This window comes from Lethenteron reissneri, chromosome 20, assembly GCF_015708825.2.
Source record: "Lethenteron reissneri isolate LAM-NWPU_2019-01 chromosome 20, ASM1570882v1, whole genome shotgun sequence".
NCBI lineage: Eukaryota > Metazoa > Chordata > Hyperoartia > Petromyzontiformes > Petromyzontidae > Lethenteron > Lethenteron reissneri.
The window spans coordinates 9,288,119-9,313,615 of record NC_083798.1 but is presented as its reverse complement, the minus strand read 5'-3'; the positions used below and the strand labels follow the sequence as shown (position 1 = coordinate 9,313,615).

Genomic DNA, 25,497 nt, shown 5'->3' with positions numbered 1-25,497 from the left:
TTCGTCTACAAAAAGCAACCTCGGTGAGCAGCCTAATGTGTCAGCTCACTAACACTTATCAAGCGTAAGCTGCGTAACTTGAGAGCAGCATCGTTGTTTTCTTTTTCACCATAACATTTTAACCCGTGCTACCTCGGCGTGAACGCACTGAACTCTTCACCGTAGACACAACCCGAAATGACCCACGTGCCCTAAAATACCGATAATTTACTGCAAACTGCGTAAAGTGTGACCGAATAACCTGATCCGCGCGCATTCGTGATTTACGTGCGTGGGACGGCCCAAATAAGGAGCAGCAGCAGCCTCGGCCACCACAAGAAGAGCATTGAGCAGACGGTGCAGTCCCCCCCCACCCAGCATCCAGCAACAAGGAAACCCGAGCTGAGAAACACAAAACTTACGGGGCAGAGAGTGACACTGCGCCACTTGCGGGCACTGAACATTCGCTGGTCTCTAGCGGCCTTGCAGATATGCGGGGCTGCTGTCGTTCTCGCGTCCAGTTGATGTCATCAGTTCTGCCGCGCTGTCAAGGTGACTCATGAAAGCTTTAACCCAACTTTAATGATATAATTATTTGTTATTTTTGTTTAACGTACTTATACTCGGGGGGGGGCGGGTGTTATCCACTGCCAAATGCTAATATGGTAATCGTTAACCAAGACCAAGTTTGCACAATTGTATAAACGGAGCTCAAGTATGCGGCAGTGTTATGTAACAATGGTGATGAAGAGGGAGGAGTTATGTCGCTATGCATGGAACAAACGGATATCTGGATATGTTGACGATCTACTACATCTGCATAGCTAGTACTGTACTTTTACATGATTTAAGGCGTGCTGTTTCTGCATATTCCTGTTTTTAATACACTGTAAGTAAATTAACAAAATACGATAATCTAAAGTGCAATTCATAAAAAATACCGTTTTGACAGAACGGCGATCATTCGCAGGACCCTAAGAAGCCTTCACTTGGAGGGCAGACGGCCAGGCTGGCTCCTGCCCGAGATCTTGCCTTTGTGAACTGAAGCCCCACAGGGCCTCTGCGAGTTGTCCCAGCCAAACCCCACAGGCTCTGTGACAATCATGATCGTTCCCCAACTAGATAGGCCCAGTCTCTCGCTATATGTTTAAGAGACCAAATCGCCCTGACACAGTTAACAACTTGGCCATGAGTGTGGCATGTGATATCCCAGCTGTCCAAATTCGGAGGCAGAGAAAGTGTTAACCTCAGCGTCTCTGAAGCCGTGGGCACTGCGCTTGTGCACTCAATAAAACTCCGTAGAAATCTTCTCTGGGCTATGATTTTACTGCAAGTACTTTACATCAACAATGATACTGAAACGAGCGTCGTGGGATTAAAAGCGATGCATCGATTGAAACACATTACCTGCCCAGGATACAAGCTTCGGATTTTGTGTGTACACATCGATCCGTTATCATATGCATTATTTTGCATTACCTTTATAACCAACAATCGAAATTAGGAGCAGGAAATTACAAAACTAAACAAGGATGGCTACAAAGTGGACTCGAGGTAAATAAATGTGAGCAAAACAAAAATCAAGCACAAGTTTGCTTAACAAAGCCGAGTGGCGGTGGCTATGCAGGCCCGTGATCCAGCACCGTGGACGCAGTGAGGGTTGGTGGATAACACACAAATGTTGTGAAACTCCCTTCCCCTGGGCTCGATGTGCCATACGCATGATCGCCAGGAGAAGGCGTGCAACAAAGAACGGACTAATATCGTACAGATGTACTCGTACCATCTTATGGGATAGACTATAGAGTGTTACCACCTCGCACGCGTGGGTTTTCCCACATGTTCACGCTCATTAATTGGGTGAAAACGCATTAAAATAGAGGACCGCAGAGCTTGGGGGGGGGGTTGGGGCGGGCTCACCGCCTGGCTGCTGCCTTTCCCGCTCGTCTGTGGTTCATTCTTCTGGCCTCCGATTCGTCCTCTCTCTTTAAAGTGAGCGAATTGTGTGCGGCGACGGCACGTTCTAAGTAGAATGTATTCTTATCAAATCATAATTGTGGGGGTGGGGGTGGGGGGGATTGATAGCCCAGCATAATATGTATATCTAGGGCAATAATTGATGACGAATTTCATTATGAAAAGCAACAATTATAAAAAATATATAAGAATAGGTTTTACCCTTTCTGGCAATAAAACATGCATTCATCACACGGACTTGTGGCGAAACATGCGAACAAACATGCTCTGATAATATATGCATTATCTTTGAAACTGAGACAGCCTTCTTTATGGCCCTGTCCCACCATCTTCACACCAGAGAATTCCAAAAGGCAACCGATAAAAAAGGCAATCCAAGTAACACTTTCAACTCGACCCGAGCTATAACTCGACCCGAGCTAGAACTCGACCCATAGAAACGCAACAAATCACCCGACGCCCCCCTCCCCTTCCATTTTCTTGCCCTTAAATCCACTGCTCCCGATCATTACCCCGATCGTTACCCCGATCGCGGTCGGGCAGCGAGCCCAGACGCCCTCTTTCGATCCCTACTTTTGAGGCTGTATTGCACCGAGTTTGTGACTTACAAGTGATCTGCGGTTTTTCCCCTCTTTGTGAAATCCACTTTGTATTCTGGGTTCTTGAATGAATAATGATGGATAATAATAATAATAAAAACAAACATCACTGCTTAAAGATACAGATGTTTTAGTCTGTTCATATTACTGTCACAACATACAGATCAGGAACATAGACACTGACAGAGAAATAAAAAAAAATCTAAGTAAGCAAAGCATGGGAAGATGCAGACAGGGAATTACAATGACAGTCAGCAAGAGGAATTGCATGAATCAGAAAAGAACAAAATATCAGTCATTGACTGTTAAGTGGGCCTGGGCAGGACACTGCTAAAAGCGAAAAGTGTTGGAGACTGAAGATGGAATGGCAGCCAAAGAAGTTAATACGCCCTGAGGACTATCATCGTGGTCATGATCTGATGAGATTCGCTAATGGATAGGAGCGACATGGATTGCGGCATCGCAGGACGATGAGGGATGGCAAAGCGGGGAGGTTTTCAACCAGCACTTTATAGATGATGGCTGGTGATGATGGTATGCAAATTATATACTCTACTCATAATACATGGAGGTTAATAGAGCGAGTTATTCTGTATACATAAAAAAAACAAAAATATGCGATGGCAAATTTAGACAATAAAGACTCAATTCTTAAAACGCGGCCCTGAAAACTGACAATCGAATCGAGGAGGTGAATTGTTACGCATATTACTAAAATACGCCGGAAATTATTAATTACCAATCAATGTAATTATCCAATCATAACCAGAATGAAGTAGACGTATGAAAACCAATTTAACTACGGTAATTGTGTTGTTTTCAACTAAATGAATATATGCCTTAAAATATAAACATAGACACATTAGCTTGAAGGATCTGCATTCCGTGCCAAATGAACCATGGCTGATCACCACTGATGAATAAAAATTGCTAGGGCCTGTTCCTCTGGGTGGCAGCGTACTTCCTCTTCACCTAATGTTGATGACGTGGAGCATTGCACGTCTGTGAAAGAGAGCTTTGTAGCTCATTACATTCCTTCAGTATAAATATGAAAGAAAAAAAATCTGATTGCAGTCGTGTTCAAATATACTCATATTCAACACCTATTTACAATTTAAGGGACAGCACTTAATCACATACTGCACAGGAATTGCACAGGATAATTCTTGAACACACAATAGGCAGGTGTGAAGAGACCAACGCTAATACAAATCCCCGACAGGCAGAATTAACGATCGACCACGCAAGGCAAAACAGCTGTTTGCCAACTCGGTAGCCGTGATAATGTGTCAATGGCCTGGCAAATAACTGCACGGGTTGAATCCCTCCCCCTACCAGTAAATAAAGGCACACGTTTTTGTCAAACTACTTTCGAGCCAGCATTGTTCACGAGCTGTGTGGGACAGTGCAATAAAAACAAATGAATTGGGCTGTTGGCACAATGTTCATTGTTCACGGAGCTGTGACAACAGTTTCTGCTCCACAGCTCACAAGTGAAAGCTTCCTCGACACGTACGATTACCTCATTGTTTTCAGATCAGGTGTAAATATGAAGGAAAATAACTATCCCCACCAATTTCAAATCTGTACACACCTCTCCGGGAAGTCCACGTGATAAAGACAAGGGAATGCAATTATAGGAGAGGTCCTAGGCACGTGGGTGTGAAAAAAATACTGATACAATTTCCAGAACAAGCGGGAGGTGATTACTGTGAAAGGTTGGATCAGTCTGCAAATAGAGATCAAAAAGTACCTTTGCAAAGAATCTGACAGCATAGAAGGACCGAGTCTATGATGGGGACTTGATCTGGGACAGAGAAAGCTGTGCAGGATAAGAGGATGCGGTTGAGAATGAGGAAACCTGATTCCAGAGAAGGAGGACCATCCCCAGGATCTTGGAATCTGATCAATGAAGGAGGGGAATTGCTCTTGGCTGGGGACACACTCCAGACTGGAGGGACCCGTTCCAGACTAAGGAATTTTATCTCGACTCCAGATAGAGACCTGCTCCAGTGTGGGAGGAGTTGCTCCAGGATGGAGGGACCCCCGGCAGGCCACGGGGACCCCCGGCAGGCCACGGGGACCCCTTGCAGGCCACGGGGACCCAGGTGCAGCCCCATCGCGTGGATGGGCCACTGGGGCTGACGTCACCGCACGTCCAGGCGTTCCCGCTGAGCTGCGCCGAGTTTCAAACAGCGCAGTCAGCGGCTGAGCGGCGACGCCGAAATCGCTCTTCTGTCTCCAGCTCGCCTCTCCCGAGCGGTCCAGGGTCTGCCCTCCTCTGTGGCCCGTCTCCCCACGGCGGCCACCGCCGCAGCCGCCTTTGTCTCCCTGCCGCGCCGAGAGAGGTCTGCCGACCGCGTGGGTCGGGATGAACTCTTTGTGTTCGCGGCGCCTCTCGCGTGCTCGTCGCCCCAAGTGGCTCTCTGCATGAGTTTGTTCCGGTGACTGCGCGATCGCAGAGTGGCGCTCGGTTGTAATCGCCGTAATTCGCCGTCATTGTCCTCATTAGTCGTGGACGAAAGCCTCCCCCGAGCAGTTGCCATCTCGCACGATATTCATTTCACGGCCGTTAGACGTGTACTCTTGTTGCGGGCACGTCGAGCCCCCCGATGCTGGTTTGTTAGCTTTACCAAGATTTTAAAGCAATAAAAAAAAACTGATCTCGCCTCGGCGCCGGTCCACGGACAACCACGACGCTCATCGTCGTGGTCAGATCTAGAGATACATTGAACCCATCTCGGCTACCGAGACATAGTAATGGGGTGGGGGGGGCTAGCGTGGGAGAGGTTTATCAATCCACGCTTCTCTCGCTTTATGCGGCTAATCTATTTATACCCAAACATTCGCTCCTGCGGTTTGAACTCGCTCATATGCGGGTTGACTTCACTCATATGCGGCGATGTGGTGGGACGCGGGTCGCAACATTGTTGCAGTGAGTACTGTGTGCCGCTACTCGGTATGGCGTCTCTTACTCTTTCGCTGTGTGCGCCCCTTTTCATGGACCGCATAAAGGGAGCGGCACCCGTACACCTCGTCAAGTGGGGGTTGGGTGGTGGTGACTTGGCAGGAGGGAAAAGCGGTTGTATTGAGTGAAATCTCGAACAAAGTTGAACAAGGCTGAATTGTGGGGGCTGGGGTGCTCACACTTGCTAGAGAGAGAGAATGCTATCTTGAATCACAATACTGAATGGAGAGAGTACACTGTACACACTCGGAGAACGTGAAATAATATTAACACGGCTCACACGGTGCCTGTCCTTCAAGGCCAGCCGGTGCCGCACGTTTACTGACTGGCCATTGTCCCTGTCCGCACGGCCAAGGTACCCACGTGGCTACAGGCGACCCCAGCGTGCAGCAGTGCGTTCCATATCAAGTAACGGAATAGTTTGGATGATGAATGGTTGGTTGTTTTTGCAGAGGACAAGACTCGAGCAACGCCACTGTTATTGTGATGGACATTTATATCAAGAGTCAACGCACATTTATCATAAAGCGATGTTCAATTCCCTGTCGGATGAATGCCTCCCCACGTTTCTGTGACGCCACATTCCATCTGGAGCTAATTGTATTGTTCCATCTCTACGGTGTCCGTCCTCTCAGCCGTGTTTTTTTTATTCGCTGACATTCCACCACTCGCCCTTTCTCTCAAACTTTCTCGTGATGTGTGCCCTGGCTCCATCCCACTTAACTTTTGTTGCGAGTCAATTTGATGTTTTTGTTTTTCATGCATGCCATGATCCACGTGTCCCCCCTTTGTATCTCAATGCAAATCACAGCCCCCCCCCCCCCCCACGCTTCTTTCGGCTCTTTTCAGCGTCCATTCCATTTTTCTGTCGGCCGCTATTGTAAAGATAATAGATAATTCTGCTGGTGTGTCGTAGAATTCTGTGCAAACATGAAACTAAACTGACTTGGATAGCAAATCATGAAGACGACTTTGTTTATAAAAGTGCTTTGTTGTTTTGATGCATGTTAATTTTATTTCTATTTTCCTCGCCGTGGTTTCCTTTTCCGCCACCGCTCCAGATGCTCTCTCATTGGCATTAATTCCGTTAATTACGACCATCCGTGTGGGTGACTCTTGAAGTTGCAGCTGACAGGCTTGTGTGTGTTGTGATAAGTAGCCTCTAATTAGTCGACATTTGGTCACACCAATGCAGAGTTTGCACTCCCTTTAAACAGCTTCCTGGCCTTTTACAAACGTGCTTTCTCTCCCCCACTCTCCACATTCCTCCCTGCTTTTGTCTTCCTTCAAGGCATTTAAAGGCACTTAAAGGCACTGCATCTTGTTTCCATCAGGAATGTTGTTTCCCTTATTACGAAATTATGTTCATGATCATATTCACAGCTAAGATTTGTATGTGGGGCTGACTTTTATGTATTATCAATCAATGTTATGGAAATACCACCTCTGGCTATGAATGCAAATAGTGGCAGGCTGTGGGTGGTTTTCAGATAGCAGCCACATAGCAGTGGTCCCTGAGAGACCGGTCCACTGTCATTACGGCAATTACACCGTCTGTTACCCATCCTCCTGGGAATGCAAGAATTACTTGGCAATGCGTGCTGAGATAACCGACCTCCAAACAATGCACAGCTGTTAATGTAAAATGAATCCAGCACATTGGTATCACAGGAATCAGCAGATGACTTGAATGTAAGAATCACGTTAGCTCATGGTGCGTGGTCTGCAATGGCAGATTACTCCTCTGCTGTTCACCTAATTCCATTTAACCTTTGTCAGCAGAACGTTGTTTTTCTGTAGGGTGGGAGGAGGGGGCTTGGGTGGAATCTGACCCTTGCACATTTCCTTTAAACAGGGATAACTTGTGTTCAGGCACATTTTTTGGCTGAGCCAATCAGAAAAATGACCTGTCCCTGCATCCAATCAGAGACCAGAGCATTCGCACACTGCCTGGAGTTAGGTGGGATGGGGACAGGGGGCAGGAGGTGGAACCTTGGGAGACGATTGATGGGATCCTGCCGACAGTGGCTAGCTGCTGACACCCATCATTAATTGTGCCAGCCCTGATCTTCAGTCTACACCTGAAGATTTAGTTCTTGGGTTGCCCTCGCTCCAACTGAAGGGTCTGAGTGTTTGTAAACCGTGCCACTTCATGGTAAGTTATTTCTTTGTCCTCTTTCATTTTACACGAAATGCCTTTTTAAGTAATGGCCGTCAACTGTTTGGAGTTAATCGTCTCGTGTGGTGGAATTTCGGCTCCAAGCACATTTCAGTTTTTAAAGGTTACGTGCTTTTTATTGATTGTTTGTGTCTGTGAAACATGTATTTTCCATACATTAGCACACAATATTTGACTCAATGTAATAATCATACTTTGGAATGGCATGAACAATGAAAACATAACGTTGTTAATGTAAGCGCCAGCGTCTAGTGTCACGGTATTTTCGTGTTATTTTTTTCTGTGTTGCCAGTAGCCATGATTCAAACCATGCCTTTTCAAAGGCTTTTTTTAATGTATTTATGACCAACGACTCAAAGCAACAAGTCTCATCATGATATAAATATTGCATGCAATCGTGGCCACGAGTGCTCTACATTATAGCTGCCCATCGCATATCTGATTATACTGGGAATGTTCACAGCATGGTGTTGAAGCCTCTAGAAAAAAACCACAAAGAGAGAGGCGAAGGGGAATAATGGGAAAGAAGGACAAAGAGCATGAGCGGAGTAAGAGGGGGGGGGGAAGCCAGGAGTGCTTCTCTAAGGATGAGCAACACACATTTATTCACTCATATTAGCCAGCCAGCACGACATCCCAACAATTCCCTGTTTAAGAAGATGGGATTCTCCACAGGATTTTTGATCGACATTCCGATATTTGCTTTGGGATTGGCGCTTAGTATGGAGTAGACTGGTGCTCGTGGGGGAGGGGGCCCAGATGCTCGCAGCATGGGGCAACCCACCCAACCCCCATTTCATTACATCTACCCTCTGCCCCCACTCCGTACCCCTTCCGCCTTCTCACCCTGCCCTGACAAAGCCTCTTCTCTGCTCCAGACAAACAGTTCCCTGTGCGTAATGTAATGTTTCTTGGAGTACGCATCTTGATCAACTTAAGTTACTTGCATTTAAACATTTCATATAGTTGGCACTTTCATACAAAGGGCTGCTGCTTTGTGTGTGTTGCATGAAACGTTTGTGGATTTGTGGACTTGCTTTTGCCCGTGCTTATGTGCACATTGTTTAACGCAATTCTCTCTCTGCAGCGCTGCGTCTGAACAGCGTCCAAGATGAGCTGGAGCTTCCTCACACGGCTGCTGGAGGAGGTGCACCAACACTCCACCTTCCTGGGCAAGCTATGGTTCACCACCTTCCTCATTTTCCGCATCGTGCTCACGGCGGTCGGGGGCGAGTCCATCTACTATGACGAGCAGAGCAAGTTCGTGTGCAACACGGCGCAGCCTGGCTGCGAGAACGTCTGCTACGACAGTTTTGCGCCACTCTCGCACGTCCGCTTCTGGGTGTTCCAAATCATCATGGTTGCCATGCCCACCATCCTGTACCTCGGCTTTGCCATCCATCGCATTTCCAGGTGAGACCGAGTAAATAGTCAATGGGCCATAGTGGGAAATTGATACCACACGTGGTTGCAAAAAAAACGTCGCATCGATGCATTTACAAGGCGAATAATGAAAATATGGTCGGTCCTCGACTTACGGACGAGTTCAGTTTCAGAGCTCCGTAAGTCTAATGGTTTGTAAGTCGGAACACACTAATGTACCGTACTTTATTTAAATGCGCGTATGAAATATGTTGAGGTTCAACGAAAAAGGGAACCATTGTTAAACTCATAAATAACTAATATTGTACGTTTGCATGGAATATTTTAATGTATATTGTATAGTAAATATAAAATAAAGTAATATAATTAATATATATATATATTTGTACTTGCCTTGAATCCCCACAGTTGTGCCTTGAGTCCCCACAATTGTGCACACACACACAGGCACTCACTCCGAGCACGAGGCTGCCTCATTACGTCTCACGGAGGATCTCTCCGCTGAACAAACGAGTTCCGTTGTTCAGTTTGCCTGTGCGAGCTCGCATTTGAAGTTGATGTTTTAAAAAAAAAATGGAAGCTGGTTCGTAAGTGCGTGCATTCTATAAGTCGAGGACTGCCTGTAAATTGTTGGATTACCAAATAATTCAAAGGTTATCTTGTTGTAATATATCCTGTTATTGGCCATAGAAAGAATGTGTAACCACTAGAGTTATTCCACCGCCGTTGGTACTAACAAGTAACATTTCTGGTCTGGACCCATGGACTAAAAGTGACAAACTGGCAGCGTTGGCGTCTGTTATTGTTTGATGTAGCTTTGCATTCATGCCTTGATGACAAATGTGCATGGGTTGCCTTGTGCATGGCTGTGGAGTGTTTTTTTTCTTCATTTTACTTGTTTACCTAAGTAATATAAATGTACATAGTAATGAATACGTAAGTTCATTGTGTTTTGGATATTGCCTGGCGATACTGCAAGACACGTGTTTTATATATGTATAACAGTTATAATTAGCCTGCCACGTTTACGATCTCGTTTTATTGAACAATTTAAGTAGAGTATGTGATGATTTCCAAATTACGTTTCGGTAAGCCTACTTAAAAATAATAAAAGGGGGTATCAGCTCAAGTACTCTTAAAATAACAGACTTTAAGTGTTCTCAGGGGCGATAATTAGAAGTAAAAGTGGATTTCCAGACAGCCAAATAGCTTTTATATCTGTAAATGATATAACATTTTATAGAGCGCGGATTTTCATTTACTTATGACGTATGAAATTTCGAGATTAAATTAAATGCGCACTCTTTATCGTGCGCCGTGCCAGGAGCGAAGACAAGTGTGTCAAGCGGAAGCGAACTCCACTGGTGTGCCGTGGCCCCGACCGCGGGGTCGAAGAGGCGGAAGACAACATGGAGGAGGACCCCATGGTGTGTGAAGAGGAGGAGGAGGAGGAAAAGAAGACGGGTGGAGGAGACGACAAGAAGAACAAGGAGAAGCAGCACGACGGGCGGCGGCGGATCAAGACGGACGGGCTGATGAGGGCGTACGTGCTGCAGCTGCTGGCGCGCACGTTGGCCGAGGTGGGATTCCTGTTCGGGCAGTACCTGCTGTACGGCATCGAGGTGACCCCTCGCTTCGAGTGCTCCCGCGACCCCTGCCCGCACCGCGTCGACTGCTTCATCTCGCGCCCCAAGGAGAAGACCATCTTCCTTTTGGTGATGTACGCTGCCGCCGGGCTCAGTCTGCTGCTGGACCTGGCCGAGATGTGGCACCTGGGGCTGGGCGCCATCCACGACTCGCTGAGCGGAAGGCGCTCTCGTCAGCAGGAGGACAGGTGCGACTGCTGCATTAAGAGCCAGCCTCCCATTTAGATGGCATTCAAATGCCTCAGCAACGCCAAGTGCCTTGCATCACATCTCGTCTCAAACAATTCAAAGGGCACCCCCAGTGGCAGTTGTCCCTATGTGGTACAAGGTGACTTAGCACGGGCCTGTAAGTGGACATTTTTTGGCAATCAATTGATTAATTTGTGGATTATTTTTCAAATTTGGCAAATTTGGACCATGACATACAATGTCCTACTCTTTTCGAATGAGCTCACGGGATCTTTAACGTACAATGTGAAGCAGATTGGGAGCGTATCTCATACCTGTCAACCCCTTATCAGTGCTTACCTTATTACAGACCAATTCAGACCTTATAGGTCACCCCGTGCCCTTATAATTCTCAACGTTCATCCTACAAAGTCCCATCAAAGGGGAGAAACACAAAAAAAAGATACATTCTATTTTGTTGCCCGTATTCAAATGCCTGTACGCCGTATGGACCTGAACTCAAAATGGCCCTGTCTAAGACTACGGGTAAACCGTATGAGTCGACAGGTATGGTATCTGCTTCACAGTAATAACCAGGGCAGCCTGTCAGATTTGAACCATGAACCTCTGCAACAAGCGGCAAACACATTGAGTGCTGGAACTAAATATTGACCTTTAACGAATTGATAATGCACTTACAAGGCCTCCAAGACAGTGTGTGCACGTTGTTGTGAATATACACCACGGTGATAAGATATGTGGTGTGGAAATGCAGGAGGGCAGTGTTGTCAACTCCAGTCGTCACCCCACCCCACGATGTGCAGCACATGTTATCTGGCTTAATTGCAGTGTTATTTAATTGAACATTGTTTAGGTTTATGGTTAGGAATTTGCCCAACGCGTGTAATTGGATACCATTTATACGCACACCCTCACTTTAAAAGTCTCCATTGCGTGGCAGCCTGTCTCAAGCCTGCCTCATCCATACACACCTCTCATGTTGGCCGAGCCGCTGCAAGATTACACATTCTAATACTGTTTGGACATCTCTTCACTCGCCATGCAGTACCGCTAACACATGTTTGTGAACGGTTTTAAGTTTCCAACTGATATATTTTTGTAGGTCAGCGGGCAAGCACGCAAAGAAGGTGACATCGAAGATAACGATGACTAACGGTGGTTATCGGGAGAGCAACGGAGTGCGCGTGCCGTCAGCGCCCCCAGGCTACCTCACGGCCATGAAGCCCTCCTCAGACGGAAACTACACCAGGTGGATTTCACGAGCACTCTGTATACCGCACTGTACACGCACAGTGTCAACTACATTTTGTTCAATTTTACTTCAACTAAAAGACCCTTCTTGAATTTCGACTCTTTCAGGGTACCAGATGGTAAGCTGTCGCTGAGGCAAGCTTCGGTGGATCCCAGCGCAATGTCACCGCAGGATTTTGGGCGGCTCCAAGATAACCTGCGCAACCTTCAGATGCAACTGGAGCTGGCCCTCAGGCCCCGGGGGCCCCTTCAGCTCCCGCAGGCCACAGCCCATGCGTCCTGCAGTGTGAGCACGCCCGACACCGACATTGTCACGGTGGAGCAGAACCTCGCCAACGCCGCACAGGAGCTCCTGAAGTGACCGCCCGGTGCCGTTGAGCCACCACCACGTGGGTTGGCACCACCACCACGTGGGTTGGCGGCACCACCCCCTCAGACAGAGAAGTGCCTTTCGACCGATATGTATTCACATCGCTGCCCTTTGCCTCAGTACCTGTGATTTTGTCCTAACGCTGTCAATTTTTTTTAAAGAGGATTTTTTTACATGTATTTTGATAAGTAAACCACTTTTTTGCCCACCACATGTATCGTGATTGCACGTGATTTTGGCTGTGGAACCTTATTGCCTTCGGTACGAAATTTAAGACCACTTGCACCAGCAGTTAGTTTAGTGGACTGAGAAGCTGGGAATGAAGAGTCAAGGGTAGTGGAGCTGACAACCACAGGTAACAGCCATAGCCACGTGTAATGGAAAGGTGGGAAAACAAATGGTGATCCATGCTAGTTGCTCAAAGTGTTACAGGTTTAGTTGAGCAAGGGCATAGCAATGTGAGGGATTTGGTAATTAGTTTTTCTATTTTGTTAGAACTTGTCATTGACTTCCTCCTTCTGAATATTCCTTATTTTAACAGAGAATGTAGCCGGGTGCTTCCTCTAATTCCTCTGTAGGGTTTTTTTCCGATATGAGAGGAAATGTAAACCATGCCTTGATGCATTTTAATTTGGTTTCACCCTTAACGTGCCTTGGGTTTTGTATGCTAGTTGATTTTTTTGGCATTATTATCCATTATGTCTTTAATACATTCCATTTACTTAGTCGTAATGCGCTGCTGTTTTGATTGTTTTAACTTGAAACGTTTTCTTTACATCTGAAAGTAAAAATGCTGCCATTTGGACACCTAGTCGAAGCTGATTACTGTAAACATATTTTCTTACGTATTAAAGTAGAAGTTTACACTTTTTGTATCTACCGCAGTTTAAGTCACTGCCATGCAAATTACGAACGTGTCCTGGAGACCCCAGAGGATATGTTTTAAGCACCATTTGAACAAGCTCTCAATGCACGCGTTGGTGGTGTCCATGTTAAAGTTTGCTCTCCGCGCCAAGGCCGAGCGTCAAATCATCCCCCACCCCTTGTCGCCGATTGAGCCAGATGGCATTTGCATTCAGATGCCACCGCGAGAAGCCCCGACGGCGTATCCAGCGCGATGTTGCCCCCTACGGCTTTCACGCTCGCAGCAGAATGTGCTTGGCCACACCTGATGACGCCGGTTTGTTTTGATGTGCCCCCCCCCCCCCCACACGCGGGACGCGGGAGAGTGGGGCTCCCTCCGCTTGCAGATGAACCTCGCGCGCCTTTTGTTTGCAACTTCTAAATTAGGAATGTGTGTGGATTTTGACTTTTTTTATTTACATTTGTCTTAAAAGCATTATTTTGGGAATGCGTTAGTTGCGTATTAACGTACCTGTTTTGGGCTGTAGTACTTCAGTGCTACGAGCCAGTTTGTGTAAACACTTCACGTGACCATTTGCCTACACTGACATTTGTGTAGGGAGAATGGCTGTGCAGTGGGCAGCAGAGGGGTAGATAACAAATGCCATTGTTATACTGTAGTTCTAGGCTCGCACATCCATGCTCCCTCCCCACCTTCAACCCACACTGAGACCTGCGTGATATGGTCAAATAACCATCACCACCCACATGGCACGGGGAGGCCCTCTTCTAGCAGTGGATTGACCAAGGGTTGTAAGTGTACAAATGTACACTGCAAACGTATGGGAAAGTGCTACACGTGAAGTCTTTAATGTAACCGGCTACAGCATTCACGTCTACCCACAATTATGAATTCAGTAATTCCCAATTCGGAAATATGTGCACCTGTGTATAATCGACAAATCAACATTTTGAAACATTGGCACACTCGGCAAGACATGTGAGTTGCATGCTATAGTTACTCCTATAATGTGTCGTGCCAGTTCCAGTTATACTGGAATGGAACTATGGCCACATTCCAGGGATCCATGCGGCGTTTACCGATAATGTACTTGAAGTCTCTGATACTGGATATTCTGGTTTTCAAGATAAGCAGATTTATTGCAGGTGCGTGCTACTGTTTGTCTTAATTACTATCATGTTCCTGTGCTGTACATCTTTTCGATGACCTCATCAGTCGCTTCATTGGCGTTGCCACGTTGCGGTGCGCGCGTGGAGTGGTGCTTTGTAGTTTAATTGGGCTGATTTTTTGTAATAAAAGTAGATGTTTCTACCCCACTGTCGGCTGCGTGGATCGTCACATCTGCAGTGCTTACACACATAGAGGGGCATTCTCCATGTGCCATGTCCACAAAAACGCCGGGGATCTTGGCCATCCTTTAGCTATGGAAGATTATTAACAAGCAAAACACCTTAAGATGCCTAGGCCTACGTAGGGTGTGTGCCAAGCTCGTCCGACACGCGTTTGAGGATTTTATTAAAAGCACCCAAAATGTTTACATTTATATAGTCCGATCTTAAATTGATGTTTCTGGACTCGCGGATTTAAAATGTACGAGGTTTGCGCAACCATAAAGTCGAGACCGCTAAAATGGAAGTGGCTGAGCTCAACTTTAAAGAACTAAAAAAAAACGCTTCCAAACGGGCATCGAGGACGCGCGGTATCGGCCCGACTCTACAACATGAGAGGTATTTGTCATGTGGCCGCATCGGGGATCCCTGCAGCCGGGACTCGAACTCCTCCACCCACGGTCGCTCGTCAGCCGTGAAGATGGACGCACCCCCCGTGCGCCGACTCGCCCCCGAACAGACTGCGCACGAATGGGGCGTGAGGCTCCAAGGAGACATTGGCCCAAGCGGTGGTCGGGGAGCGGCGAAGTCACTTCTGGCCGCTTTGGGGTGGTGGGGGGGGGGGTCGTTGTCCATCCATGCGTCGCCTGTGCTGCGTGCAAGTTGACCGGTCATTGTCGAGGCGTGTGGCTCATCCCGTGCGAGGTTGCTGCGCGGGAGCCGTCTCCTGCACGCGCCTCGCATAACCCTTGGTCCCGTGTGCAGTGGCGCGCGTGGAGCCGTGGGGCTCGAAGTCTTTCCCATACACATCACATCAACGCCTACAGTTTTGGCAAACTATTCTGCATCGTGCATCGCCGCGTGGGAACCATCGGAATGCGTCTTCGGGAATCGCGCAGCAAACCCGAAATGTCAGCGGGCGTCACGGACGACCCCTGGGAACTGCCCTGTCATGTTCCGTCAGGCGCAGACCGCGAAGCGCGCTGACTCGCATCATCACCAACACGTCCACCGCCACTGCGCCCCACTCCACCGCTCAATATCCCCACCACGCGAGTACTCTTACCACCCCCACTCGTCCTCACCACCCTCACCACCACCCCCATCTTCCCCGCCCTCACCGCTATCATCACCATGGTCGCCGCCACCACTTTCATTGCACCTCACAACCTCGTCCCATCACCATCCTGACCATCCTCGCCGCCCACAGCACCACAATGGCAGCTCACCACCCTCACTCGTACCATCACCACCCTCAAACATCACTCCCCTCATTGCACCTCGCCACCCTGATAACATCACCGTTGAGGCGCCACGGTGGCTATGATATATTAACGACCTCGCCTGGTGTACAGGAGGTCGTGGGTTCGATCCCGACCCTGACGCCTGCTGCTGTATATTTGGAGTTTGCATGTCCCCCTCTCTCCCCGTGGTCGCGTGGATTTTTCTCCGGGTCCTCCGGTTTTCCCCTCCACATTTAGAAACGAGCGTTTACAGTATCTGACTGAATGCATTTCCAAGTGACGATATGCCACTTCGTTGAGCTATCGTTTGTGGCCAGGTCGCTTCTGAAAAATAATAATATCGAGCTCAGTGGGCCTTACCTCGTAAAATAAACAATAAAAATTGTCATCACACTCTCATCACCATCGCCACCCTCACTGCACCTCGCCACCTTCACCAGGCGATGATTCTGGCCCAGCAGAGGAGTAACTCCCTCGCCTAATAATAGGCGCAACTGAGCCGGCGGGGGTGCTGGAGGGGACGGGGGTAGGGAGGGAGGGAGGGGAGGAGGGGGGCGAACACGGGGCTCTCCTGCCCCGGGGCCGCCACGACCGCGTCCCGCTCAGGCGTTGCTAAATCTGTCCGGGACGCGGGCCGCGAGCCGCACTCCGCAGCATCACAGCCCCGGGCAGCAGGCGGGAGCGTGGGCGCAGGGTGGCCCGAACTCTTCTGCAGTCTCCCATCGCAGGCATGTAGCGGTACCAGTCGGGTTCTGCAAAAGTCCGCGCGTAGTGGTTCTCAACGTCGGAGCGGCGCGCGTCTGGAGGGTTACCGCTGCGCTTGGAGCCCCGCGCGAGAGGGACACGAGAAGGCGGAAGGCGCGAAGGGGGCCGCCTGTCCTGCGGTAAGCGCGCTCGGAGCGTCGTGCGTGATGTTTTGCAATGCCCCCCTCCCCCTTACCACCTCGCCCCTCGCTCGTGCCGTTCACACGCACCAGCCTCGCTCGGTGACCAGGTCTCGTATCGAGCTGCTGCCGCTGCTGCTGCTCTCCGCTTGTGCAGTTGCAGGTGCGCGTGGCCCACCCAGTCCGTGCCCCGCTGAGAACAGAGAAACGTTACAAACCCTGCATGTTGCTCAACGCATTTCGCAACACGTAAATTATGTCTTACGTTCAGTTTTTTGCTCAGGTGCAATGCCAGAATTTGGTTATAAAGTATATGGGTGTATATATATATATGCCCCTAGCTCTGCATTTCAAAGTTGCATTTAACTTCACAACAAATTGCACGTTTCCCTAAGCGTCCAATTAATGCCTTCATATGTGAGGGGGGAAACTCTCTGCCATGTCAACCCCCGAGTTGGCCGTGGAAGCCGCGTCTGACCGTGCCACCCACGAGGCCCATGTCCTTCAAGGACCCTTCACTCGTCCGTGCGCACTGCGGCTCAGGCGCGCGACCACGGCAATCATTGCCTGGCGCCGCAGATATGCGGCTTCAGGGACGTGGCGTGATGAACACGAGCCCTATTCGTATCCAGCGAAGCATCATCCATCACATCGCGGCAGTTTGGTCCTTTGGGAGAGATCCGGAGGCTGCGTGAGGACACGCAGCCCCAGAATGCAGCATGCATGATAGTACTAGTTTATTCAATTTCAAAAAGGCAAACCAACTTTATCGAGTGACTCCAGAGAGGATAGCGTTTTTTAGCACAATTCTTTGCGAGGTGCCTGCGGAGATGGAGATCCTGGCGACGCGCTCACCGTGCGGTAATGTTGACGCAAATAAACGCGGGCACAGGGCGCATGATCCCGTACAGGCAGCAGGGATGGCAATGGGTGGCGCGTGGAGGCTGCGCGAAACCCGAGCCCTGGGCCGCGAATAGATCACGCTGACGGCCGGGCCCGTGAGCAGTGCCGACAGCTGCCCTCCCCGGCCGCCCGCCCGCCTCTAAATCCGGGGCGCGGGTCCAGCCGCCCTGCCCCCGTTACAAGCGTCGAGGGGCGCAGCTCACTCCGCTCCAACAGGCTCCTCCAGAAATATCCGCCCGTGCCTCACGATGAATCTGCGCGGCGCTTTGTACACCAATTGCGAGTGATGTCAGCCGGGGCATACGGCGGTTTACACAAATTGAGGACACATGTGCTGGTCGGATCCGTGCACTGCTCACTGGACTCCAATGCCAGGTCGAGCTGCGTCTTGACCCAGCGCGTCCATTTCACGTGAAGTCCTCACAAACAAAGCACTGTGCAACCCCTAGTCGAAGCCCCATATGTTTGGATTCGAAATAACTATAATATTGATGCGCAAACGTTGCAATTTCCCTGAGCCTGCCTCCACTGTGTAACAGACTAAAGGCAATGACCTTGCACAATGAGGTGTTATTGATATCCAAGAGACTGCACACAGTCAGATCCTGAAAACGAACGTACATTTGTGGAAAACCTTCTGAAGCATTCCGATTAAGTCCACCATCCCTCTGGAGGGGGTAAAATTTGCATCACCTGGTGAGGTGCAACAGTAACCTTGCGTTTGACAGACCTAGACCCATCCATGGAAACATGGATTTGCCACCAGTATCCTGAGATCAGTGATTAAGATGAGCACCGTGCTGTTATGTTCTGTTGTCAGGACAACGAGAGAAATCTGTGAAGATGAGCAGGAGAGCGGAATTGTTTGGGGGCGCACCACGCTTTCTCTCCCGACCGAAGGCATGCACGGTGCCGCAGGGCCAGGATGCCACTCTCAGCTGCCAGATCGTGAGCTCCCCGAGCCCCACCGTCACCTGGGAAAAGGACAGCAAGCAGATCCGCTCGGGAGGCCGCTACAAGATTGTGGAGGAGGGCAACACATACCGCATGACGGTGCGAGACCTCATGCTGTCCGACAGCGGCCAGTACATCTGCAGGGCCCGCAACTACGTGGGCGAGGCGTACGCGGCCGTCACGCTGGTGGTGGAGTACACGCCGGGCTACAGGCAGGAATCGAGCGCTCCACTCCTGCCCCATGAGCCTCCCGCGTTCATCATGAGGCCGACCTCGCAGAAAGTCTCCCAGGGATACAGCGCCACGTTCACCTGCATGGTGAGCGGGCGCCCGGCGCCCACCATCACCTGGCAGCGGGATGGCAAGAACGTCGACAACTTTGTGGATAGCTACCGCTTCCTTACCGAGGGCAGAGACGGCATGCACACGCTGAAGATCAACAGCGTCCGCCCCAGCGACATGGGCACCTACAGCTGCAAGGTGAAGAACAGCGCCGGGGAGGTCAATGCGTCCGCCATCCTGGGAGTTCCGTCGGAGCAGATTTTGTGGTCAAAGCCCCCGTCGACGGCGTACGGCAAGAAGGAGGAGGACACACCGGCACTCTCGTACATGCACCGCAAGAGGTTCGACTATCACCAATATTCGAGCAACGCGTTGACATCTCGGCTGAGTCCCTACACCTCGTACCGGAGCTACTCGCACTCGCCCGTGCGTCCGCAGGAGGAGGCCTCCACCAGGTCCTACTCGCGATCGCCCAGCCGCTACGGCCGAGAGCAGTTGTCTCCGAGCGACGCGGCCACAATGGTAGGCACGGGAAGGAGCCACGGCCTACGGGGGCCACGGCGGTGTTATCCTTGTCACCAGTGTCACCGTGCCTCCACTGCAGACAAGCAAACTGTGTCAGCCTATAAATTAAATTGGGACCCATATATGTGCAGTACCATGTGAGGATTTATCATTGTTTAAAGAAGGTGTCCAGTAATTTACAAATTTCCTGCACAATCCCAGAATGTTATGTCAATATTATTGTGCACAATTCTAATTCATGGCCCTAATAACAACTCCTTACAATAGCTGTATAGTTTTTACATGATGGGGGGGGGAAATAATAGGTTTTATCTTTCGACAATACAACAGGTGGTGTTAAGATGCTCAAACGCCAAATAGATACATTTTGCAGGCATCAAGTCTGCATTTAACCACGCATATACGTGTGGCAGAACATGTAAACAAACATGCTCTGACAATACATGCATTGTCTGTGAAACTCACTGGACTACACCAGAGGCAGCAGCCTTCTTTACGGCCTTGTCTCACCAGTGTTAGACTAAAAAACACCTTATTTTATTATGTTTTATTTTTATTATCTTATTATTTCCCTTATACGTGACTACCGAAAGAACCAAGAATATAAAGAACACCTTATTTTATTGCCAGAAAATATACCACCTATTCTTATTTTTCATAATTTCTGATACTGGTAAAGAAAGGTCCCATAGTTTATACATCTATAGCATAACACTATAATTTGAACAGGAAACAATATAACCATGAAATATAAATTATCTCAATGCATTGGCAATTGTCTCGTGAGGATGAGGAGGCCAAGGAGGGCAGTGTGACGCGACAACAATCTGACTGCAAACCCCGTGGGTTCAACACACGCGAACACGTGTGTTGAACCCCCCGTGTGTTGAACCACAGCGTGCAAGAAGCAAGTCGCCCATTTACCGGCAGGAGGCCCGGGCCCCCCGCGCCCCCTCCCCCAGCCGCCCCGGCAAGGACTACCTGTCGCCTGCCCACACCACCTCCAGCTACCGGGTAAGAGGGGCCACATCCATCTTCGTCCCCACGCCGTGGTGCCAAGAGGTAGCTGGATTGTCCCTAGAAGAGTGTGGATGGAGTGCGTGTGTGCCCCCAGATTGCTCGTCCATGATATAAATCACGCATATGCATGGAGGTGATGTAATGCTTTGCAACTGTTTGAAAGCTGAGTAAAACATCAATCAATCAATATTTATTTTGCCAGTATTGCCCTCAATATAGTAGGCATCAGTGAACGTTTACAGTGGAACGTGAACGGTGCAGGATGCACAGAGCAACAAGGAACACAAATACAACACCCGTCACGACCTCAGTGGCTAACACAGACACATTTGCATATTTTTAAATATTCCAGGTTCCTCTGGTTTTATGTCTCCAGGTTTTGGGCAACTCTTCGATCAATGTGGCCGGTTTAAAAAAAAAGTCTGAGTCCCAGACTGCAACACGGCGTTGTACTGGACTCACTCGCTCACTGTCTGAGTGCCTGACTGCAACACGGCGTTGTACTGGACTCACTCGCTCACTGACTGAGTCCCTGACTGCAACACGGCGTTGTACTGGACTCACTCGCTCACTGACGGAGTGCCTGACTGCAACACGGCGTTGTACTGGACTCACTCGCTCACTGTCTGAGTCCCAGACTGCAACACGGCGTTGTACTGGACTCACTCGCTCACTGACTGAGTCCCTGACTGCAACACGGCATTGTACTGGACTCACTCGCTCACTGACTGAGTCCCTGACTGCAACACGGCGTTGTACTGGACTCACTCGCTCACTGACTGAGTCCCTGACAGCAACACGGCGTTGTACTGGACTCACTCGCTCACTGTCTGAGTCCCAGACTGCAACACGGCGTTGTACTGGACTCACTCGCTCACTGACTGAGTGCCTGACTGCAACACGGCGTTGTACTGGACTCACTCACCGGGATACATGGCAGCACGGGGTCACGACGCCCTCCACGTCAACCAATACGCCACAGCTGTCCAAGCACCTTCAGTTGGGACTTCAAAATATGTTGAGTGCCTGAGCAGCAGCCAGTTGTGCCTGGGCCGACTACAATTTGATGGATATTGAATCATCTTTACGACAATAATAGTGACCCTCCGTTATGAGCAGACAGAAAGTGCAAATGCCTAAAGGCCCACATTTTTGAAAAGTGTAGGCCAGTTGAGTGCTTCCTACTACTCAAAAGTCAGTGAGCAACTCTGTGTGAGTCATTATGCCCCAAGCACCGACCACTCTGCAGTGGCATTCACAGTGCACGAGTGGGTCCTTGTACACAATGCATTTTGCGCACATTGAAATCTGCGCGATTGGTTTGTGCACATCCGTGTTTGAATCGTTTGCACATGCCGTTTATTGAACCTCTTAAGTACGCTGAATTGATAGAAGTTGAGTGAGTCGTTGACCCTAAATTGCCTAGGCACGTCGAGTGGTTTGAGCGAATCGGGCCGCACAGTGCAGCACTTTGGACCAGCGCGTGTCTGCTTTGTGTTCGCCGTGCCGGGCAGCAGCCGGGCAGGAGTGCGTCCCGGTCTCCCGTGCGCCTGGTGGAGGAAACACCGGACACCAGGGTGGGCTCCTCGCGCTACTCCACGGAGAATCTGCTCAAGACCACCAAAACCTTCACGGTACGCTAGGCACCACTGGGACGCTGCGAGCGGCGGCTTGGCACGTTTTTATCGACCTCCAGTTAAATGTGTGAATCACAAGCTTCGGTGGTGCACACAAAAATGCCTAAATATATATTACGGCTGGGAGGCTTAGGAGGCCGTATAAAATGGCAGGGTGGCTTAGGAGGCTAAAACTGATGCTGGCTCCGAGCACTAAGCTGACACCACTCAAATTCTGGGTTTGAATCCAGGCAGCCACCTTAGTTTAGTGGAGTGAATTGAAGGGCGCAGGCTAACCGCCATGCGATAAAAGAATCATATAAAACTTGGTTTAAGGCTTGAATGACATGTGACAAACACCCTTTGCAGGGTATTTAAATGTGTGCTTCTATTGTGACTAAACGCACACATTGAAGCGCTCAGTCCTGCTGTGGTTCTGTAATGTCATCTTCTGCGGCTGTACCCTGAGAAGGTGGTGTATTACTCACTGCAAGAGTTCAAAATAGAAATATGTTCATTTCGTAACATGACACAAATTTCACAAGTGTAATATATTATTTGGAGAAAAGATACATGTTTTATATTTTGAACGTATGTATAATTTGGCTTAATTATACATTTTAGCAAAGCTCAGTTTTATATATTGTACCTAGGCTTTCATGACCAATATTAAGATTCAGAATTAGTTATTTTTCGTGTGATCGTAGAGGTGTAATATAATTTTTTTCAACTATCGCTCTCGACCACCCGACAGAACCAATCAAATCAAGTTGTCACGTGTGTTGATTTAGTGTTTTAGCAACCCAGAATGTTAAAAAGCCAGCATAATTTAGTCGATTTATCCTGTCAAAATAACCTGAAAGAAACTAATCACGAGCTATTTTCTTACTCACCGCACAACAACTTTGATAATGTTGTTTGTCGCTTTCCACTTGGGACTGTACTAAGCAACAGTTTTTTTTAATCTACGAGCCCCCATTTAAATTGCCTTGACCGCAATTTCTACTGCATGACAAGGAACCTGGCAATTGTTTGGTACACCAGTCCTGGAGTTGGCTTAACTTAATTCATTTGCCGGTATATCAAAGTTGAAATTCAAGGTGAGCCCAGCTTATGATGGCTTTACTCCAGCAGTAGCTCAACCTGCACATGCAAATCCACCCAGTGGCTGAGCCCAACCCTGTCTGCGACATTATTGAGCCACCGGTCTGACCGTCCCATCTCGTTACCGGTAACCCTGTGAGCCCGATTGTTCTGTGCACGCTCCGTGCAGGTCACCGAAGGGAAGCACGCGCGCTTCAGCTGCTACGTGACGGGCAAGCCGAAGCCGGAGATCGTGTGGAAGAAGGACAGTGAGATCATCGTCCCGGGACGCCGTCACCTGACCTACGAGGACGACGACGGGTACTTCATCCTCAAAGTGCTCTTCTCCAAGCAGTGCGACAACGGCCTGTACACCTGCACGGCCACCAACGTCGTGGGCAAGACCTACAGCCCCGTACAGCTCATCGTGCACGGTAATTACCGGGGAAGGCGCAGCCTGCATCATTGAATATATATCATGCATCATCATCATCCTGCGCAATGGCCATGGTCTATCCACTGTTGCCGCGATTCGCCAAGCTCCTGCATTGCCATTGTGCGTGTCATTGAGCCCACAAGCTGAGCTCGTCATGCCTTCTCCATTGTGGTTATTCTCTTGTGGATGTTCTTTCATTTGGCTGCCGTTCCATTCATCATCCATTGTCCATCATCATCAGCGTCCCTTGTAGCGACTTGTCCTATCCAAGCCCACTTACTTAATTTAACCGTTAATATGATGTGAGTTACATTGAGTCATTGGCCTGGCTACTCACACTCTGTTTTCTTTTTCAGCTGTGTCCTTCTAAACCAGTATTTTGTTTTGATCAGTGAACCCGTCGTTGTACTCGGCGTGACGTGGCACCCGGAGGGTGACGGTCGCGAATCTTCCCATCTGCAGAGCCACGGGTGCCCTTCAGGACCAAGCTGCGTGATGTGGAGGTGCGAGAGAAGGAGTCGGTGACGCTGGAGTGCGAGGTGCCGCACCGCGGCGTGAAGGCCAGCTGGTACCTGGAGGAGACAGAGCTCGAGCCTCATCCGGACAAGTACGTGATGGAGGAGGAGGGGACGATGCGCCGCCTGACGATCCGCAACGTGACGGCGGACGACGAGGCGGTGTACGTGTGCGAGATGTCCGAGGGCAGCCGCACCGTGGCCGAGGTCACCGTCAAGGGTACGTGCTGGTGGTGCCACCCGAGACCTCACGCGCCGCACGTGTTTCGGCTTTGCTGTTGGGGTTTAAAAAAAAATCTTAGGCATAGTTTATCACAAACAGGGCTTCATTTCTCACTTAATATTTTCTCGGTCGCTGGTAGACCGGACTATGCACGTGACTAGTAGCCACAGCCATAGCAAGATGAATACTTGATGTGGAGTGCTGCATGTGGAGGGGTTTTGCGGGTCACGAACCTCGACAGATCGTAAGCGGCCACTCTCCGATGTTGCACTGTGCTGCTCGCGGCAGGGGTGATTGTGAAAAAGCTGCCACGTCGGCTGGAGGTACGAGAGAAGGAGACTGCTTGCTTCACTGTGGAATTGAACAAGGAGGGCCTGGAGGGTCGCTGGCTCCAGAACAACGTAGAGATCCGCCCTGGCCCCCGGGCGAAGGTGGAGGTCTCCGGGACGAGTCACACGCTGAGGCTCACGGAGCTCACGCAGCAGCAATCGAGCACCATCGTCTTCCTTACGGGGAGCTCCAGGACAACCTCGCAACTCGTTGTCACCGGTGCGTACCTCACCAGAGAATGCCGATTCTATCCGTCGAAGCAATGATTCCTGTAGTCGACGGGCGGTGATAAATCCGTGGAGGTCAGCGTGATCGTGGCACTGTGTTTTTTACTTTCAGCGATCCGGTACGCCCCGCCGGCTCCGCCGACGGATGCCATTGCAAGGGCGCAATCGGAGAGCTGGCTGCTGCTGAGCTGGTGCGCACCTCCCGAGCGGAGCCGTGCCCCCGTGGAGGGATACGTGGTGGAGGCGAATCGCCTCGGCAGCAGCGTGTGGACACGCTGCCACGCATCCGCCAGCGTGCCCGGGCCCGAGTTGCTCGTGGAGAACTTCTCCAAGGAGGGCGACTACCAACTGCGGCTCTCCTCCGTCAACGCAGCAGGGCGCAGCCTCTGCGTCGACATCCCTGGAACGTACTACATAGGTCGGTACGAGCTGTGCCTGTCAGCTTGACAAAGCAGTGGGGCTTTTTTAATTAAAAGAAAAAGAGTATATTTGTTGTAACTATGTAACACGCGTCGAATGCC

The 25,497-nt window shown here is 49.6% G+C and overlaps 2 protein-coding genes across 6 annotated transcripts; both read left to right on the top strand.

The window, feature by feature from the left end:
* The first annotated feature begins 4,774 nt into the window (after positions 1-4,774).
* Positions 4,775-14,683, top strand: LOC133344711 (gap junction gamma-1 protein-like). Of its 5 annotated transcripts, none has more exons than XM_061554791.1 (5): positions 4,775-4,903; positions 8,790-9,115; positions 10,410-10,919; positions 12,023-12,169; positions 12,280-14,683. In XM_061554791.1, exons 2-5 carry the CDS (start codon positions 8,814-8,816, stop codon positions 12,530-12,532), a joined length of 1,212 nt encoding a protein of 403 aa, XP_061410775.1. In that variant the 5' UTR covers positions 4,775-4,903; positions 8,790-8,813; the 3' UTR covers positions 12,533-14,683. The 5 variants fall into 5 exon arrangements, with proteins under 5 accessions (XP_061410775.1, XP_061410771.1, XP_061410773.1 ...); XM_061554787.1 differs by lacking the exon at positions 4,775-4,903 and adding an exon at positions 7,503-7,678; XM_061554789.1 differs by lacking the exon at positions 4,775-4,903 and adding an exon at positions 8,521-8,594.
* A 1,924-nt stretch (positions 14,684-16,607) lies between these two features.
* Positions 16,608-25,423, top strand: LOC133344514 (obscurin-like). Its single transcript, XM_061554491.1, has 8 exons — positions 16,608-16,862; positions 18,586-19,523; positions 20,424-20,540; positions 22,064-22,180; positions 23,436-23,679; positions 24,144-24,416; positions 24,708-24,968; positions 25,089-25,423. The coding sequence occupies exons 2-8, from the start codon at positions 18,609-18,611 to the stop codon at positions 25,421-25,423; spliced, it is 2,262 nt and encodes a 753-aa protein (XP_061410475.1). The 5' UTR covers positions 16,608-16,862; positions 18,586-18,608.
* The last annotated feature ends 74 nt before the right edge of the window (positions 25,424-25,497 follow it).

Coding starts and splice junctions, on each gene's coding strand:
- LOC133344711 (XM_061554791.1), top strand. CDS start 8,814: ATGAGCTGGAGCTTCCTCACACGGCTGCTGGAGGAGGTGCACCAACAC. Junction 9,116..10,409: donor GCCATCCATCGCATTTCCAG/GTGAGACCGAGT, acceptor GCGCCGTGCCAG/GAGCGAAGACAAGTGTGTCA. Junction 12,170..12,279: donor TCAGACGGAAACTACACCAG/GTGGATTTCACG, acceptor CGACTCTTTCAG/GGTACCAGATGGTAAGCTGT.
- LOC133344514 (XM_061554491.1), top strand. CDS start 18,609: ATGAGCAGGAGAGCGGAATTGTTTGGGGGCGCACCACGCTTTCTCTCC. Junction 20,541..22,063: donor ACACCACCTCCAGCTACCGG/GTAAGAGGGGCC, acceptor GCCGGGCAGCAG/CCGGGCAGGAGTGCGTCCCG. Junction 22,181..23,435: donor AGACCACCAAAACCTTCACG/GTACGCTAGGCA, acceptor CGCTCCGTGCAG/GTCACCGAAGGGAAGCACGC.